Here is a 16,137-nt window from a genome sequence, read left to right on the forward strand (position 1 = left end):
ATGCCTGCACCTTGCTGCCTGTTGTTGAACAGCTCCAGCGGGTAGATGTTTATTACAATCCCTTGTAGCACACCCCTATTTTAAGACCTTATTTTAGGGCCAGTTCTATACACAGGAGCTGGCCAAAATGGAAATAATCTCAGAGTGCATGATGTGAATCATGACAAAAGTTTTGAAAAAGCCACATCTAATGCAAAAGATGAAGATGGATGACCCGAAAGCCCTATGCATACCTGAAGTCTACAGGCACACTTCTGCAAGTCTTTGGCTCTGTGCTGACAGCGACACTAGAATAAAGACCTGTTGCTCTCCTAGAGGGCTCTCACTGACACATCTCTTGCTCAAAGTCTCCTAGGGACTATGGGCATTTTTGCATGTACATATTGTAATAATATAGATGGCACCTGTGTATTTCCATTAGCTCCTATTTTCCTGCTTGCAGGAAAATGCTTACAGTTTCATTTGCTTTTAAAGGCCATTTGCTGTTAATGTTCCTCAAGTACGAATATAAGGGTGATGCTCAGTGTGGAGACTGAATCAAGCACTCAGCTAATTCCCAGTTTCTGTACACAATATTACCTGGTGAATAGTTATTATGCTATTTAGAGGATAAAGTCTGTAAGGATGCTATGTCAATGCACTTGCTTTCGCTTTCTGGACAAGCTTTTTTTTCCAATCACAGAAGAAACGCACAATAATTTTCACTTATCTTTATTTCATTATGTTCAGATCTTCCTTTCAGTCTTACTCTTTACAAATTCTGCTATGTCTTCTTTTAATTTTCTGTTCTGCTCAAGTGGAAAATATCTTTTTAGGATAAATAAACAGTGCAGGAAACCGGTAAGAGAACACAGACTCTTTCATTTCTAAACCAGTGATTCAAATCTGGACTGATTAGGGCACAGAACGGAAATTGTTCTCCCATACTGATGGCTTTTCAACAGCTCAAGTGTAAAGAGATGAGGGTCTTAGACCAGCTCCTAATGGACAGATACTCACAGAACGTGAAACATCATTAGTAATGCTCATGACTTGTATCTTTGTTGGTCTTTTCAGTGAGATTGCCAGCATCTTCCTGGTCCAGAAGGCAATAGATTTTTCATTCCTAAGAATGACTTTCTCCAGAAAAATTGAAATATTGGAATTATGATGTAAAAATATTTTGCACATGACTACTATGCTATCTCCCCTGTGGACTTCTGTCTCACTTCTTATCACCACACAAAAAACAAATTCACATAAGACTCCTGCTCTGATTTTCTGATACTGCATTGATGGGGACTCTTGTATGTGTTTTAGCAAGTATCTTCCTCGTTGCTTTTATTCACTACATTTCAGTGCAGTAAAAACACTAGAAAGACATCAGAAACATTTCCAAAACCATGCTGTTGTACTAATTTTCTGCAAAAATATATAACAGCTTAGTTCAGGTCTTAGTATTACTGAATACACTAATGTAAATATAGTGATTAAACAAATAAAGATTGCAGTGTTAGTCTAAGTAATCTTCGTACTGGAACAGAAAACAGTTGCATTAAAAATGTCACTTTTAGTCTAACCTCTCAACTATAACTCTCTGCTTTTTAAAAGACTTGTTACTTTTCATTTTTTAGTTAGTTTCCAGTGTTTTTAGCAAATATAAACCTTAATAGAAGAGGTAATTTTAATGATGATGTATGATTTGCTGCATATAAAAGCATAAAGCATTCAAAGTGCCATGAGAATTAAATTGCAATGGGAAGTAATTTGCCACGGTACATTCCTGCAGCCTCCAAGTAATAATAAAGCAAACTTGATCCGAAGCTGCGTGAAGCAAAATGCAACCAGATTTTAGTTAGTTTTTGGGGGTTTTTTTCCTTAAAAACCTGTGCAAATGGGAGGGATATATTAACACAACTTCCATCTAAGAAAAAGAGATTTGCCTGACTGACAAGTGCATGTAAAGTAAGTAATGCTTCTTCCTGAATGGACATCTAAAACTAAAGCAATACAAAATAGCCAACAAAGAAATGGACTAGCAAAATTCCCCACCCCCCAGCATCAACTGTTTGAGGAAGCCCAAAGGATGTATCCAAAATTAGGTCCATTTCTTCAATTCTGTCTCTTGATCTAATTAGAAGCTGTTACCTCATCTTACAAACCATTCTTCTCTTATGTCTCTAGACCACTGTGCTTACAAGAATATTTCTGCAACCCTGCTAAAGAGATTTCAAGATATTTCAGTATGCCCTCTGATCCACCACCCTGAGGTCACTGCTGAGCAGGGCAAGGGAGGGGAACACTATGCCTCAGACCATCAGAAATCAGCACCCCACCGATGCCACTTACCCAGATGAAGGACAGCAATAATGTTAAAGCCTATATTCAAGCTCTTCCCAGTTTCAGGGTCATTTGAATCAGCACTTTGACTTGTTCCCACTGTTGGTGTTTCTGCTCCTGATGACAGTAGGTGCCTGCCCTCCCACCTCCCATGGCCCAGTTCAGAGCTGCCAGAGCTCTGTGTTCCAAACACACCTCCAACCTCACAGGGTAAATAACAGCTTTTATTCCTTTCTGAACCAAATGTAACTTTGCACTGCTGAAAACTGACCTGCTGAAAATTTGTCAGCTGCATAGTTCAAGAGCTATTTCTGCTTTTAAAGGAGTACAATACTTGCTAATAGATTTCACATCAGTTATTTGGATTTCAAAGTTGTTTGCCTAAAGTTTATTTGTATTGTTTTCTAAACCTCAATGGTTAAAAAAAAAAAAAAAGGCAGTGTCTCATCTTGGCTCCAATAACTTAGCATATTGCTTACTCTTAGCAGAATTTTATTGAACCACTATTCTTCCTATTCTCAAGCTCCCTGTCAAAATATTAAAACTTGGTTCTTTTTAAAGTAACAAACATTTTCTACGGGGTTTGTTTCACAAATTCATAAAGAGCTTGAAAGGTTCTCACTAGTATTTCTGAGCAGTAGGCAACCACTTTTGGCAGGAAAATACATCTCAGCAGTTCAGTGCGGAGTGCCTCGTCACCTTAAGCCACGCTCAGGTGCCAGGAGCTCTCCCACAGCAGAGGCGAGCAGTCCTGGCCCTGCCTCAACTGCTGCCTGGCAAAGGCAGTACAGAGAGGCAGGGACACGTCAAGAGCACATTAGCTGAACTCACACCACTGGCCTCTTGGTGCTCTAACAAAGTCCCCGAGGGCTGCACTGACTGGGAAAACGGGGAGCTGCTTTAGCCCAGGCGACCCCACAACTGATGGAGCAAAATAAGTTTTTATTTTAAAACATATAAAATGAAGACTTGGCTCCCTGCTTTAGGCATACATAGCTCACTCTCTTTTCCAAGCTGGTCTCACTCCTCCCCCGCCAGAGTCCCTTGAAGACAAGAACTTGTACACCCAAATATGCATGAAACAGCAACCGTTAACCTGCCAAACCATGCACAAATCTTCCTGAAGTTGTGCAAAACCATCAACCACTTCTATACCCGCTGTTTTCTGCATCTACACCTGCATGTCTCCTCCAGAGAAAGGCGTTCACTGAGACACACCACTCTTGGTTGGTTGTTTTGGTACGCATTTCAGCGCACAGCTGAGGCAGCAGCAAACACACCAGCATTTTTTTCCCATGGCGTATCATTATGACACAAATTGAATTGGCATCCAAACATCCCACTAAACTTTCTGTTAAGCATGGATGGGAACATCATCGACACAGAAAATTTTATCCAAGTGTGAAGAATAGTACAGTTATCTATAACCAATGTTTTATGGAGACTCCTTTAAACCATGCAACTAACTGTAGAGCCCAGGCAGAGTGCCTTTCACCGGTAATTGAAATGCAGCCATCCACAAGGGAAAGAAGCAGCTTTTCTATCACTTGCAGCAACACTGTCCACATACTTAGCAAAGAGAGCAAGAGATGAAAGAATACCTTATCATAATTGTGCTAAGACAATGACAATCACACGTAATTAGTGGGGAAATTGTACACATTAGAGTTTCAAATAAGACTAAAACCTCATTGGTTTAGAGCAACAAAGGGAGCTGAAGATGCATCCTTTGATTTCCAAGTTATTGCTTTCTTCACGATGCTCTCCATTCAGAAAACTCAGGATATGTAATAAATATCATAGTCTTTATATTTACATTAAATACGTAAATACAAAAAAATACATTGTGTTTATCTTACTATTTTTCTTACAGTAGGATCAGGGGTCCATCGTGGTGGATGCAGAGTTATTTCCCTCACCACGCTCTGTTGCAGTAATGGCGAGGGAGCTGTTCTGCGTCATCCTGCCTTATCTGCCCTGCAAGGCATCCAGCCCCAGATGTGAACACAGGTTTTTTGCGTTAGTCGCGAGATAATTCATTTGTCAGTGCAGGCAGAATGGACTGCATCTGGATGATTGACCTGACAATAAATTTGCACAGTGTCTACACTTTAACAGAGAGCTGAAGGGTACTGGTTTGGTTTGGGTTTTTTCTTTTTTTTTAGGGGTGGGGAGTTACAATAGCAGAAGGATTGAAATTATGTGAATTAAGTTTAAATCATATTGTTACACATCAGGTAACAGCAAGCAAAAGGCATTACAGTTGTATCCATGAACTGGTCTCTCTAAATGACTGGAAAGTACTGCACAGGCATTGCCTCTCTGAAGACATTTCTCCCTATACAGACAGGTTTTTCTGCAGACATGAGACCACCTTTGAAATGAAAAATTTACTGTGGAGAGGGAAAGAGAATAGAGCACTCCCATGACAAGCCAGCAGAACAAACAACTGCCACTGGCACTGCTTAACCCCAACACTGGACATACCTGCGCATTCTTTTATTTAAGAATTCTGGAGGTCTCAATTCCTAAGGCAAAATATTTCTAGTCCTCTGCCCAGGCCACAACCACATAATCCTTTCTTCAAAGGAAACAAAGTATTTCAGTTGGGTTTATTAATGCGGACCAAGAATTAATTTCACTTAAAAATAAATAAATACATATATTTGCTGTAAAACTGACTGAATTTGGCTTGACTAGGACTGATTTTGGAAGTGATTGTACATCTCAGTTTTTTAAGGCTGAAATACAGACATGAAGTCTTCCTTTAACTAAGATTTTTCTTAAACCTCTTACTGTTTCTGCCTTCATCAGAGAAACAGAGTAATAAAACACAGGACCTTGATGTGCACGTGAAGTAGCTGAGCATGGACATGTGCATGATGGGGACAGGTAAACAACCCAAAACAATACTTCTCCTAATAACCAACCCAAGCAATACTTCTCCTACACAGCCTAGCTCTGCTGTGTTCTGTCATGCTCAAACATCAAGACGGCTGCTATTAAAACAGACAAGAGAGGTTTTGTTTGCTTACGCAAATACAGTGATTATTTACCAGGTTCCCAAACAAAAGAATCAGGGTGGATACTGGAAGTCAAATACAAGAATACTTCCCCAGGACTCTGCTGGCTCTGCTAATACTGTGAATCAGTCCTCCACAGTCTCGCACCTCCTGTCGTCATCTCTAACCCCAAAAGGCAAGAAGCAAGCACAGAGCATGTACAAAGACCTGTTGTTCCAAAAGGGGAGCATCTGGCCTCCCCTCTGCGTGACTGATGATGGCTACACAGAAGCTGAGGCCCTGCAGAAGCAGGTCCAGATCTTGCCTCTGGTTTAGCTAGCAGCAAGTGAATGCATCAGCCTGAGGAGCCTTCCCTCTGAATTTCCAATAGTGTTTTACCTACGAATAACAACAGCGAATAATCCCAGACTCATGATAAAGCTGGACAAAACACTACCCCATGGGCTTGCTTGATTAGGAAATATAAGTCATTATTTTATTTGATATTTAAAGAATTATAAACAATTCAGCTGAAACACTGCTTAGGTACCTCTAGAATTATGTTAGTCCAGACAGTCATTTGGTTTATGTGGTGCATCTCCATTGCCTTCACTGGAGGTAAGCTAGCTCCTGCCAATTAAAATTCTGTCCAGTTAACTTAAATTCTGAAGAAGGTCTGAGCCACAAAGCCAGTGCAAACATATCAGTGCATGTTAGACTAATGGGGCTGACAAATTGTCGGTGACAGCAGGAATGTCCTCACACACTGCTGGGAGATAAAAACCAAAGCCTGTATTTAGAGGTTTGTGGGTACCCAGCTCAATTCTTCCCAGGCAAGGAGAAAGATGAAACCCAGAGGTCAGATTTCAATTTTAATCAAGCAAGAGTATATTTGATTCAAAGATTCAACTAAAAGTATTTAGAAAGAAGCTTTATGCATGTTATTAGGCTAGGAACTTAACAACTTGCAACTTTGTGCTCACAACAATTTGCAGATGTAATCCTTTGCTAGCACAAATTTCTAATGCCTTGCTATACAACCCACTGACATCAGCATCCTCAGTTTATCGTGTCATTAAATCATGATTGCTCAGCTGGAGAACATGCTCCAACTCACTGAGGATGACACCTTTCCTGTGCAGATTGGGTGGAAAGACGACAGCCCACATCACAAAATCCAATCCGCGCTGAAACTCACATGATTCTGGTGAATGTAGTTTTCCGCAGACGCATATCCTCTGAGAATAGTTTTCCTCAGATGCGTAGCCCTTTTGCACAACTGGAACCAGGATCAGTTTCTGCTTTGGCTATCTTCCCAGATCAAGCCCAGAGACATTAAACTAAAAAGATGTTTGTTCTAGCTCATCATGGCAGTCCCTCTATATATACTACTAAAGTCACCATGCTAGTAAAACTTTTGCAACAAACTTGATTTTTGTTCACTGTAAATGGTATACAAATGCACTTGAGCTTTCAAAAGCTCACTCCTAAGTCTTGATTTGTGAAACTTGTATGCACACATTTTGAACATGCTTTACACGGGATAGACTTTGTACTGTTCCGTAAGAAATTAGAGGACAATCACCATTACTTGCTTTTCAAGAAATTGAGAATAACTGTAATGACATTATTCTGAGATGTCTTGTAAAGTGCATATATTGCTTAATTAATCAAAATATCTTCCTAGTTTTGTCTACATTAAGTATTCCATTTACAAAAATAGGTATTAATGTGTATAATTTTTTTCCAGATTAACAGAAATTTAGCTAAAAGCTATTAATCGAGAAAGTACATCAAATCAATGTCTAAGTAATCCTGCTTGCAGGGATATATTCTGTGCTTACAGCAGAAGGATAGTGCTCATATTTTAAAAAATTTTTTAATTAGATAGTTTATTTTTAAATCCTATCCTATAGTAAAAATGTGTCTTATAATATTTATTCTGTTTCTCATTCCAAAACTGCCTGTATCAGGGCAACACCACCTGGCAGGAGCACAGCTCTACTATTTCCAGCTCTGCATCCAGCTTGCAAGGTGGGGCTCATAAGTCACAGCCTGCACCACAGAAAATGTTGGAGGTAAAGGGAAATTCTATCACTTACTTACAAATACATTGGAAGAAGTCTGTATCTCCAAATTCTGAAATTACTTATGCTTCATGCAATACCCTCAGATAAAAATCTGTAAATCAATGGGGTCCTCTAAAAACAAACACTTCCTGTACTCCAGTAGTATACTGCAGCAGGTGAGAAGGCTCAAGTTAAGTGTATAAAATGCCTTGAGATCCCAAGTTAAGAGACAACATATTAGCCAGAGCTGAAGACGTTAGAAATGATTTACAGAAGTTATGTAGGCACACATGCTTTAAACATTTTTCAGCTCTGGACTGGTGCTTGTCACACCTAGCATCTCAAACTAAGTTGCAATTTTAAGATATAATGATACATTAATATATAATTATTTTGTTCAGAATTTTTTTCTCCTTTTCTCTGTTAGACTAAGACTACAGGTTCAAAACCTATATTTTGTTAAGTAGAGCATGATCTCATAGACATAACTATAGGCCCATTTTAATACAGTAAAGTGTTGAGGTGATTTTTAAGTCAGAGCTGGTAGTGCCATTTCTACATTTATCTTTGCACTGGAGCAAACACAAGGTTAGGAGAAATACTTTATAAATTAATTCATTAATTCAAATAAAGTTTCTGCATAAAACACAAAGACTCCAGAAAAATATTACATCATTTGCTAAGGCAAAGCAAGCCACATTGTGGGGAGAGCGCTACAAACACCGCTATGTCTTTTCTTTGACTTCTGTTCTCTTAAGGTTTCCTCAGTTACACTGATCCTCTTAAGTATGGTGCAATCAAACCAGGTAGCCATTTGATGCAAAAGGGTCACACGCTAGCTGCAACCATACTATGGGCTTCTTTGTCTCCTGTTGAAGAGTTAATAAGATTTCACAGAGCTCCTTCCTGCCAGAACTGCTAAGAAGTTGCTTTCAGCTACACGTAAGGTGCTTTCCTAACCTCCTGTTCCTTGGCGTTCACCTCAGTGACTCACAAGGAAGGATTAAAGTTGTGTCCTTGAAGCTCACCGAAAGCCAGAGAGTCTCCTGTCATAAGTATAACAATCCTTTTGCAAACTCTCTAACATTCACTTCCTATAATTGACTCTTACTCCACACAACATTAGAATGTCCCCACTGGCTTGGACCAAAGAGCATTCCTAGTTCAGGCTCTCTCACTGACTGTGACAGCAGGTGCCTAGAGAAGAGAGTAAGAACAAGATGAGCAGGCAGTGCTAGTTAACCAGCTAGTTAACAGTCTGTTGACTCACAGATTTTGCTTCTGTGGCTAAAAGCATTTGGTAGATTTTTCTTCCATGAATTTGTCTGATTGCAATATCCTGTAGCAGCTAAGTTCCATAGTTTAAAAACATGCTGCAGAGAAGTACCTTCTTTTCAGCTGAATTTCAAGCTGTTGTCTTCTAGTTTCATTTAATTCATATTAGTTCTTAAATGGCAAGAGTTTTTTTCCCTATTGTCGTGGTTTAAGCCCAGCCAGCAACAAAGCACCACGAGGCCACTCCCTTACTCCTTCCCCCCACCATGGGATGGGGAGGAGAAAATATAAAGAAAAGCTCATAGGTCAACACAAGGACAGGGAGGGATCACTCACTGTTTATGGTCATGGGCAAAAAACAGAGTCAACTTGGGGAAAAAACAAAATCAATTTAATTTGCTACCAATCAAATAAAAACAAGGATAATGGGAAGTAGAACCAAATCTTAAAACACCTTCCCCCCACCCCCCCCCTCCCTCCCAGGCTCAACTTTACCCCCAAATTCTCTATCTCCTCCCCTTCAGTGGCACAGGGGGACAGGGAATGGAGGTTGCAGTCAGTTCATCACACATTGTCTCTGCCACTCCTTCCTCCTCCTCAGGGGCAGGACTCCTCACACTCTTCCCCTGCTCCAGTGTGGGGTCCCTCCCACGAGAGATGGTTCTCCATGAACTTCTCCGGTGTAAGCCCTTCCCACGGGCTGCAGTTCTTCACGAACTGCTCCAGCGTGGGTCCTTTCCATGGGCTGCAGTCCTTCAGGAACAGACTGCTTCAGCGCGGGCTTTTCCATGGAGCCACAGCCATCTTCGGGGGCATCCACCTGCTCCAGCATGGGGACCTCCCCAGGCTGCAGGTGGATATCTGCTCCACCATGGACCTCCATGGGCTGCAGGGGGACAGTCTGCCATCTCACCATGGGCTGCAGGGGAATCACCTCCTCCAGCACACCTCCTCCCCCTCCTTCTTCACTGACTTTGGTGTCTGCACAGGCGTTCCTCTCACATCCCACTCCCCTCTCTGCTGCAGGTTTCCCCTCTTAAATAAATTATCCCAGAGGCACTACCACCGTCACTGATTGGGCCAGCCTTGGCCAGCAGCAGGTCCGACTTGAAGCCAGGGAAGCTTCTAGCACCTTCTCACAGGAGCCACCCCTGTACCTCCTCCCCTGCTACCAAAACTCCACCACACAAACCCAAAACACCTATTTACGGTCTCTGTTCCATGTATTATTTTAGATGCTTCTATTACCCCTTTTTCCCCTCCAGTACTTTCCTTTCCAGGATGAAGAGTCCCAGTCGATCTTTTTACACTTTTCCTATTCAGAGCACAGTCAGTTTTGCCTCACCTAAGACACACAAAAATCTCCATTTGTAACAAGTGGTGAATGAACTTCAGATAACTTCAGAAAGAATGCATTAGTGTGGATGTTTATTTAAATTGCTTCACTTTCTTCAGATCCAAAGGTTTTTCCCTCCTGTGCTCACAGCAGAAACCTGTGAATCCCACAAGCAGTTTCTCAGGTGAGACTCATGGTTATCCTCCCAAATAATGTCCTCACTCCGCTCGCTGTCTCTCCTTCATTTCCTAAACTGCCATTAGCACAACTCCGGTGGAAAAATGGCAGTGGTGCCTCATGCCAGTGGATCCACACTCTGGTGGGGACTAAGGGAATCTGAATTACTACAAGAATCTTGATGCTTGCAAAGCATGCAGTTGTACAGATGTTTACTTGTAGGCACCTCCTTTCCACTGAAAATTTTTATTATTAAAATTTAAATCCATGATCTACAAGGGTCTGATTCACAGCCAAAGTAATTAGAAAGACTCCTATAGAGTTTACTGACCTTTGTTTCTCACCTATAAGGAATCACAAAAGGTTGAACCAGATGGTGACACTATATCACTGAAACACACCTTGCGTCTTAGAATCATAGAATAATTTAGGTTGGAAAAGACTTTTGAGATCATTGAGTCCAACCAAACAGTCTTGCAACTATAAACCCCACCAAAACTAGGACTGACAAGAAAGTAACACTAAAAAGATGTCTTAGCCACCAGGAGACTAATATATCTGTGTTATGCCAGTATCAGCACTTACTGAAACTCTACTCCCACAAATTATAGAGAAAGCACATTTGCAGATTTCCAAATCTGCAGTCAAATCCCATACTAAACAGAGACAATGACTGTTCAGTTTAAGTGAATCTTTGAAGATGTTTGCAATAAATCCTGCAACCCTTAAACTTTTATTATGCCAGCACTTACTCTGCTGATTTACAGTCTCACTAAGATGAAGAATCCTCATGGCTGACTCAAGTAACATCCTCTTACAGGGTTTCACAAAGGCAGGTGAAGAAGATTACATAAGGCAAAATAATGGATGGAGAACTGGTGCATGACAACCTATTCATCTCCTCACTTGTCACGCAAGTGCAACTCAAAGGTTTTCCTTAGCTTCAGGTCCATACTTGTACTTACAAAATCTTTTCCTGACAACTTCTAATCAAAACAGATGGTGGTGATAAGGAAAGACAGTTTATTTGACAGTTATTATCCAATAACTTAGTATCCCACAGTACTTTCTAAGCTATTCAGAATGGAAGACTTTAAAACAAAAGAGTAGGTCCAAAGTTTGCTAAAGTCTAGACCCAAGTTCCCAGCACCGATCTCTCTGCACTGATGGAAGGATGACAAACAACTTGACAATGCCAGATATCATTAGGGATCTGGTTTTAATATCTACATATGAATATCTCTCTAGAAATTCCTCTAGCTGCCCTCCCCCCCCACCCCCCCCGCCCCGCTTTATTTTATGGTTTTACTGTTTTGTACTAAGAGATGCCAAACACACAAACTAACAAACTGGGAAGCATACAAGGATATTGAGTCCATTTCTGCTGAGTTTAACACAGCATAATACGCCTAATAAAAGACACTAGAGTGGATGCTAGTTATCTATGTCTTCAGTCAATTGCACAATTTAAAGAGTGAAAGGAGAACAGCACCAGGAAGAAGAAAGGCAAGTCAACCTAAGGAAAGATTTAGACATGGGAAGAGTGTGACAATGCCACAAAGGAAGTCACTAGCAGAGACAGGACTAGGGTCAGGGTTCTACCTAAGGCTCTTGATTATTAATTCACCACTACTTGTAGGCCAACCTATCCCTTCGTAATCAGGATGAAGCCATTTCATCCAACTCAGGAAAATTGTATGGGATTATTGTGATTCAATAATATGTGTAGATAAGTGGGTAGGTGTGGCAGAGAACTGAAAGAGAGAAATAAGTTATTAGATACAGAAGGCAATGCAGAGGCAGCCATATGTGCATGAAATATGGAAAGACAACCAAAACTGAGAATAAAACCATAGTGTTTAAATGCAAAACAGAGATGTGTCATTAAAAAGAGGTTTTCCTTTAAATAAAAACAGAAGAGAAATAACTGTTAAAAAGAATGTCTTCCATTGCTTCCCTCCTGAAAATCTCAGAATTTAATTTATATTTTCGCTTTTCCATTGTTTGTGCTTGGAAGCATTCAGAATACAATGGCAGGTATACCAAACCAAGCCAGTATTCAACATCACTTTCAAGTTGACCTACAGCTCCCTGCTAGGATCAAAGCCAAATCTCCTCAATTCATCTGTCTGAACTTCTCCATCTATGCCAGCTATTCTACCTGGCAGCTGCCAATACAGGGACTTTTTGCCTCTGACATTTCATTTTCAAGTGGATAAAATCAAACAGTAATTCTGTGATCTACTCACCTGAATCACAGTCTTTACTAACGTATTTGAAACAGCAAAGTTCTCCCAATATAACCCTTCTATGCACATACTGTACTGCTGTCAGCTAAGAGTAACCCTGGTACAGTTTATCAGGTGTGGTACCCTCAGTCAGGTATGGCTAGAACAGATGCCGCCTGGCCTGGCCAAAGTGATTGGTGCATTTCATTGACATTGGTACAACCCACAGTCCTCTCCCAAAGTGTCCAACAAATAAATAGGACGTCCACTGCTTTTTTTCTGCTACAACAGTAATTTCTGGGCACAGACCCATTTTACTGCAGCCTACTTAATGCCTTACAGTTACTTGTTGAACTTGTAAGGCAAAGAGCATCCTCCTTGTTTCTATGTCCAATACCAAGCATAAAGTTGTTAATGCAGTACAGAGACTCTATAAGGTCAGTGCAAGTTACTTGCACGTTCCTCCTCTGTGCTGTTTATAATGGGGTTAAAGTCTTGTTTTGAGCCAAAACAGAGGAAAAATGAAGACATGGCATGTTATCGCGTCAGGTAGTGTAGAACAGCCCCTCAAAACAGAATAGGACAATATACCCATGCAAGAATCCCCTGGAGAGCTGGACAAAATACTACAGCAAGGACAGAGAGATATGTCAACAGACTCTTCATGCATTTGAAGAAAGACCCTGCACGGTTTGTGTGGCTTTCTTCTCACCTCACTAAGATGACATCCAAAGTCTAGAGCTTTGCTCCTGTGTTCAAACGGTTAATTCATAAAGGTTTTTTAACCCCGTGGCTGTCTAAACTTTCCCAGTCAAAGCATACCGAGGCTGCCCTAGTGGGAGTGCAGATTAAGTGAGGGTTTTGCAACTGTCAGTCCCAGAATGAGAGGAGCTGGTGGGCTTGTGCTGTTTGAAGGCCACAGGCTGAATCAGTCAGCATTACTTTGTAAAGGCTGTGGCTGAGAGCAAGACTCCTTCTGACATGGACACGTGAACTTGTTAGCTGCAGGTGAGTTGTTTACTTGCATATCAAAGCAATATTCCAAAGCAGAGTTGCCCAAAGAAAACTTCTTGTCCTCAAAACACTGCCTTTGATCACTGTAAACTGAAGGACAAGGAAGCAATAACTGACTCTACTCTTCTTGCCATTTCACTGTACTAATTAATCAGTCAAAGGTATTTATTATTCACAGGCACCTGCACCACTGCATGCAGTCATGTCACAGCTTTCTGATGGACTGGAACTTTATTAGGACAGTGTTTCTTAGCCACAAGTAAACATGCACAAATTTGCAAGTGCACTTTGTTTTCTGGTCTAGTCTAAACAGACTGATTCCCTTAGAATTGCCAGGCTTAAGGTGTCCTTGGCTACAGTTCTCCCCTAGCTGTGAATGATAAAGTTGATCTACTTTGTAAATTACTTTAATGCTACAGAAAGGAGGACAAATAAGCAAAGCAACAGAGATGAGCCCTGTACTTTACATTCAGCCTTTTCACACTAGCTGCCTGACCTGCAAAAGGAGGCAGTCTCTGCCCACTGTCTGTCAAGGCAGATACAGCAAAGAAAATGTGACAGAAACCAATACAAAACACAAACCGGAGATTGGCAATGGAGGAAAACTGGCATGTAGTCATATGGCCAAGAAATTTAGCCCAAACCTCCTGAGGCCTACACGGTGCCTTCCACACAGGTCCTTCCTTGCAATCACTTTCAGCATAACCTGCTGGCGAGCAGAAGTATCTCAACAGAAATATGCCAGAAGCAGATTTTTTTCTCATACCTCAGTTCCTCCAGTCCCTACAAAAAACTTCTCAGCCCAGCAAAGCTCTCTCTGTGTCAGAATAGAGGTCGCTTACCTTTGAACAGAGATTTTGTTCCAAACACAAACCTTTCTCAGAATCTACAAAGCCTGCAGTTCACCACTTACCTATCCAAAGTGTCCTGAGGCACTTTACTCCCTCCAGCTCTGCTGTTGACAGTGGCATTCTTGTTGGCAGTCATGGTCATTTCTGCTTGCTAGAAATGTGGATATCTGTGAGAAGAAAAGTTAATTAAGCTTCAACAAGCCCAAATGACTTTTAACCTTCAAGACTGCTAGAAGTACTATGCTTTGTAAAGGCAGAACTCCAGGCTGCTTTTCATTCTATAAAATGCAATCAGTCTAGTTATGATCCTGAAAACTAAACCTTACCTCTCTACTGCTGCCCTTTCACATCCACAGCCAAGTTTGTCAGAGCCCAGTGCTATAAAGGGAGATATCTTATGGGAATTAGGTGTATGCTTCAGGTTCTGACATGTCTGATGAACAGAGCTTGATACAGAGTTCACAAAATATCACAGGTTTGGTGTGGTTCTTCCATCCATCAGTATACATGGAAAACCCAGTAACAGCACTGGGCGATACTTGCAAATACCATAGCTATGACTGGCATTTCAGCCACACAAAAGCTATTCCAAGGAATGAATAAACTTTTCTCAATTTTAAAGGGCACCTCTATTATGGAAATATTTTCTAATAGTGAAATATATTTAATAGCAAATCTGTTTAATATAATTTTCAACTGCTTGTGATATGAAAATATCTACAAATGATTTTCTCTATTGGCCCCAAGATTCTTTAAGTAAAACTATTTTAGGACACTTTTAAGACCTCAGGTAATATAAAGAATCATTACTAATTCCTAGTTATTTCCTAGTAATTTGGTAACAACCCAAAAGCTGTAAATTTAATTTCAGCCATGGTAAAAAACCTGTATATCCAGTTATGTGCCCAAAAGATGGGCCTTACTTCTGTAACATTGCTGCATACCGGCAAAGAAACAGCCCAGTACCACAATTTATTTTGCCTTCATCCCATTATCTTAAAAAGAATGTCATGCTGTGACTGAAGGGAGAATAGAATGATATGGATATAGGCCAGGATGTAATCCCAAGGACGCAAAAGTGGTAACCTCTAACATCATGCCCCTCTGTTGACTATATCCCATGTTTTTCTGGTGTAGAGCGCGGCTCTTAGTGGCAATTTCCTCTGTCATTGTAATAATTTGAGAAATATTTTGCAAAATGAGGGAGATATGTATTTTCATGTCATGATAAGATTTCTAAAATGCCAGCAGAGTCCCTTGTGAAAGAAATGGAACAGTACTTATTCCACCTGATTCTACATGAGTTATTTATCAAGGATTCTGTGGTTCTGCTGGCATGCGTTCTGGGTGGTTTCTGAGATGCTCCTTAGTTTATAGGCTAAAATATCTACCATGGTTTTCAGCACTGCTACCCGGGGTCTGACCAGAACTACCAATTTTTATGACCATTAATGGCATAGCTAATGCAAAAATAAGGAGTATTACAAAACTTCTTGTTTACTCAAACCCACAATAAGTCCATACAGCTTGAGAAGCCAACTGTAATGTGATACTGAAAAGCTAGCTGGGTACTTACAACACACAAACCCCTTGTTTTAACAGACCCATCGTGGTGAAGGGGACATTCTCTAAACCACTTTATTCCAAACACAAATGAGGCCAGAAAATCTCCTGCAGATTGCAGCTCCAGAAGCAGTGTCAATCATGCTGACCACAGACTCCAGGTCTACTTGTCCTCCAATTGTTTTGTGTGTATCAATTTTCCCAGATTAAGTAGAGATTTTTTTCCCAGTTGGTAACATTTTTTCTACACTGAAGCTCCCCAAATTCCTTCAGTGTCTCGTTGTTATTGTTAGTGTTATGTTA

The 16,137-nt window shown here is 40.7% G+C and overlaps 1 protein-coding gene across 4 annotated transcripts in view; it reads right to left on the reverse strand.

Moving 5' to 3' along the window:
• DENND2B (DENN domain containing 2B) overlaps positions 1 to 16,137 on the reverse strand; it is a 182,294-nt gene that overhangs the window by 89,347 nt on the left and 76,810 nt on the right. For all 4 annotated transcript variants that reach the window (XM_052810928.1, XM_052810927.1, XM_052810931.1 and 1 more), the window contains one exon: positions 14,334 to 14,438. In XM_052810928.1, the coding sequence (XP_052666888.1) occupies positions 14,334 to 14,413 (80 nt within the window). In that variant the 5' untranslated portion in view covers positions 14,414 to 14,438. The remainder of the gene's footprint in view (positions 1 to 14,333; positions 14,439 to 16,137) is intronic.

Source organism: Harpia harpyja, chromosome 16 (genome assembly GCF_026419915.1).
Source record: "Harpia harpyja isolate bHarHar1 chromosome 16, bHarHar1 primary haplotype, whole genome shotgun sequence".
Classification (NCBI taxonomy): domain Eukaryota; kingdom Metazoa; phylum Chordata; class Aves; order Accipitriformes; family Accipitridae; genus Harpia; species Harpia harpyja.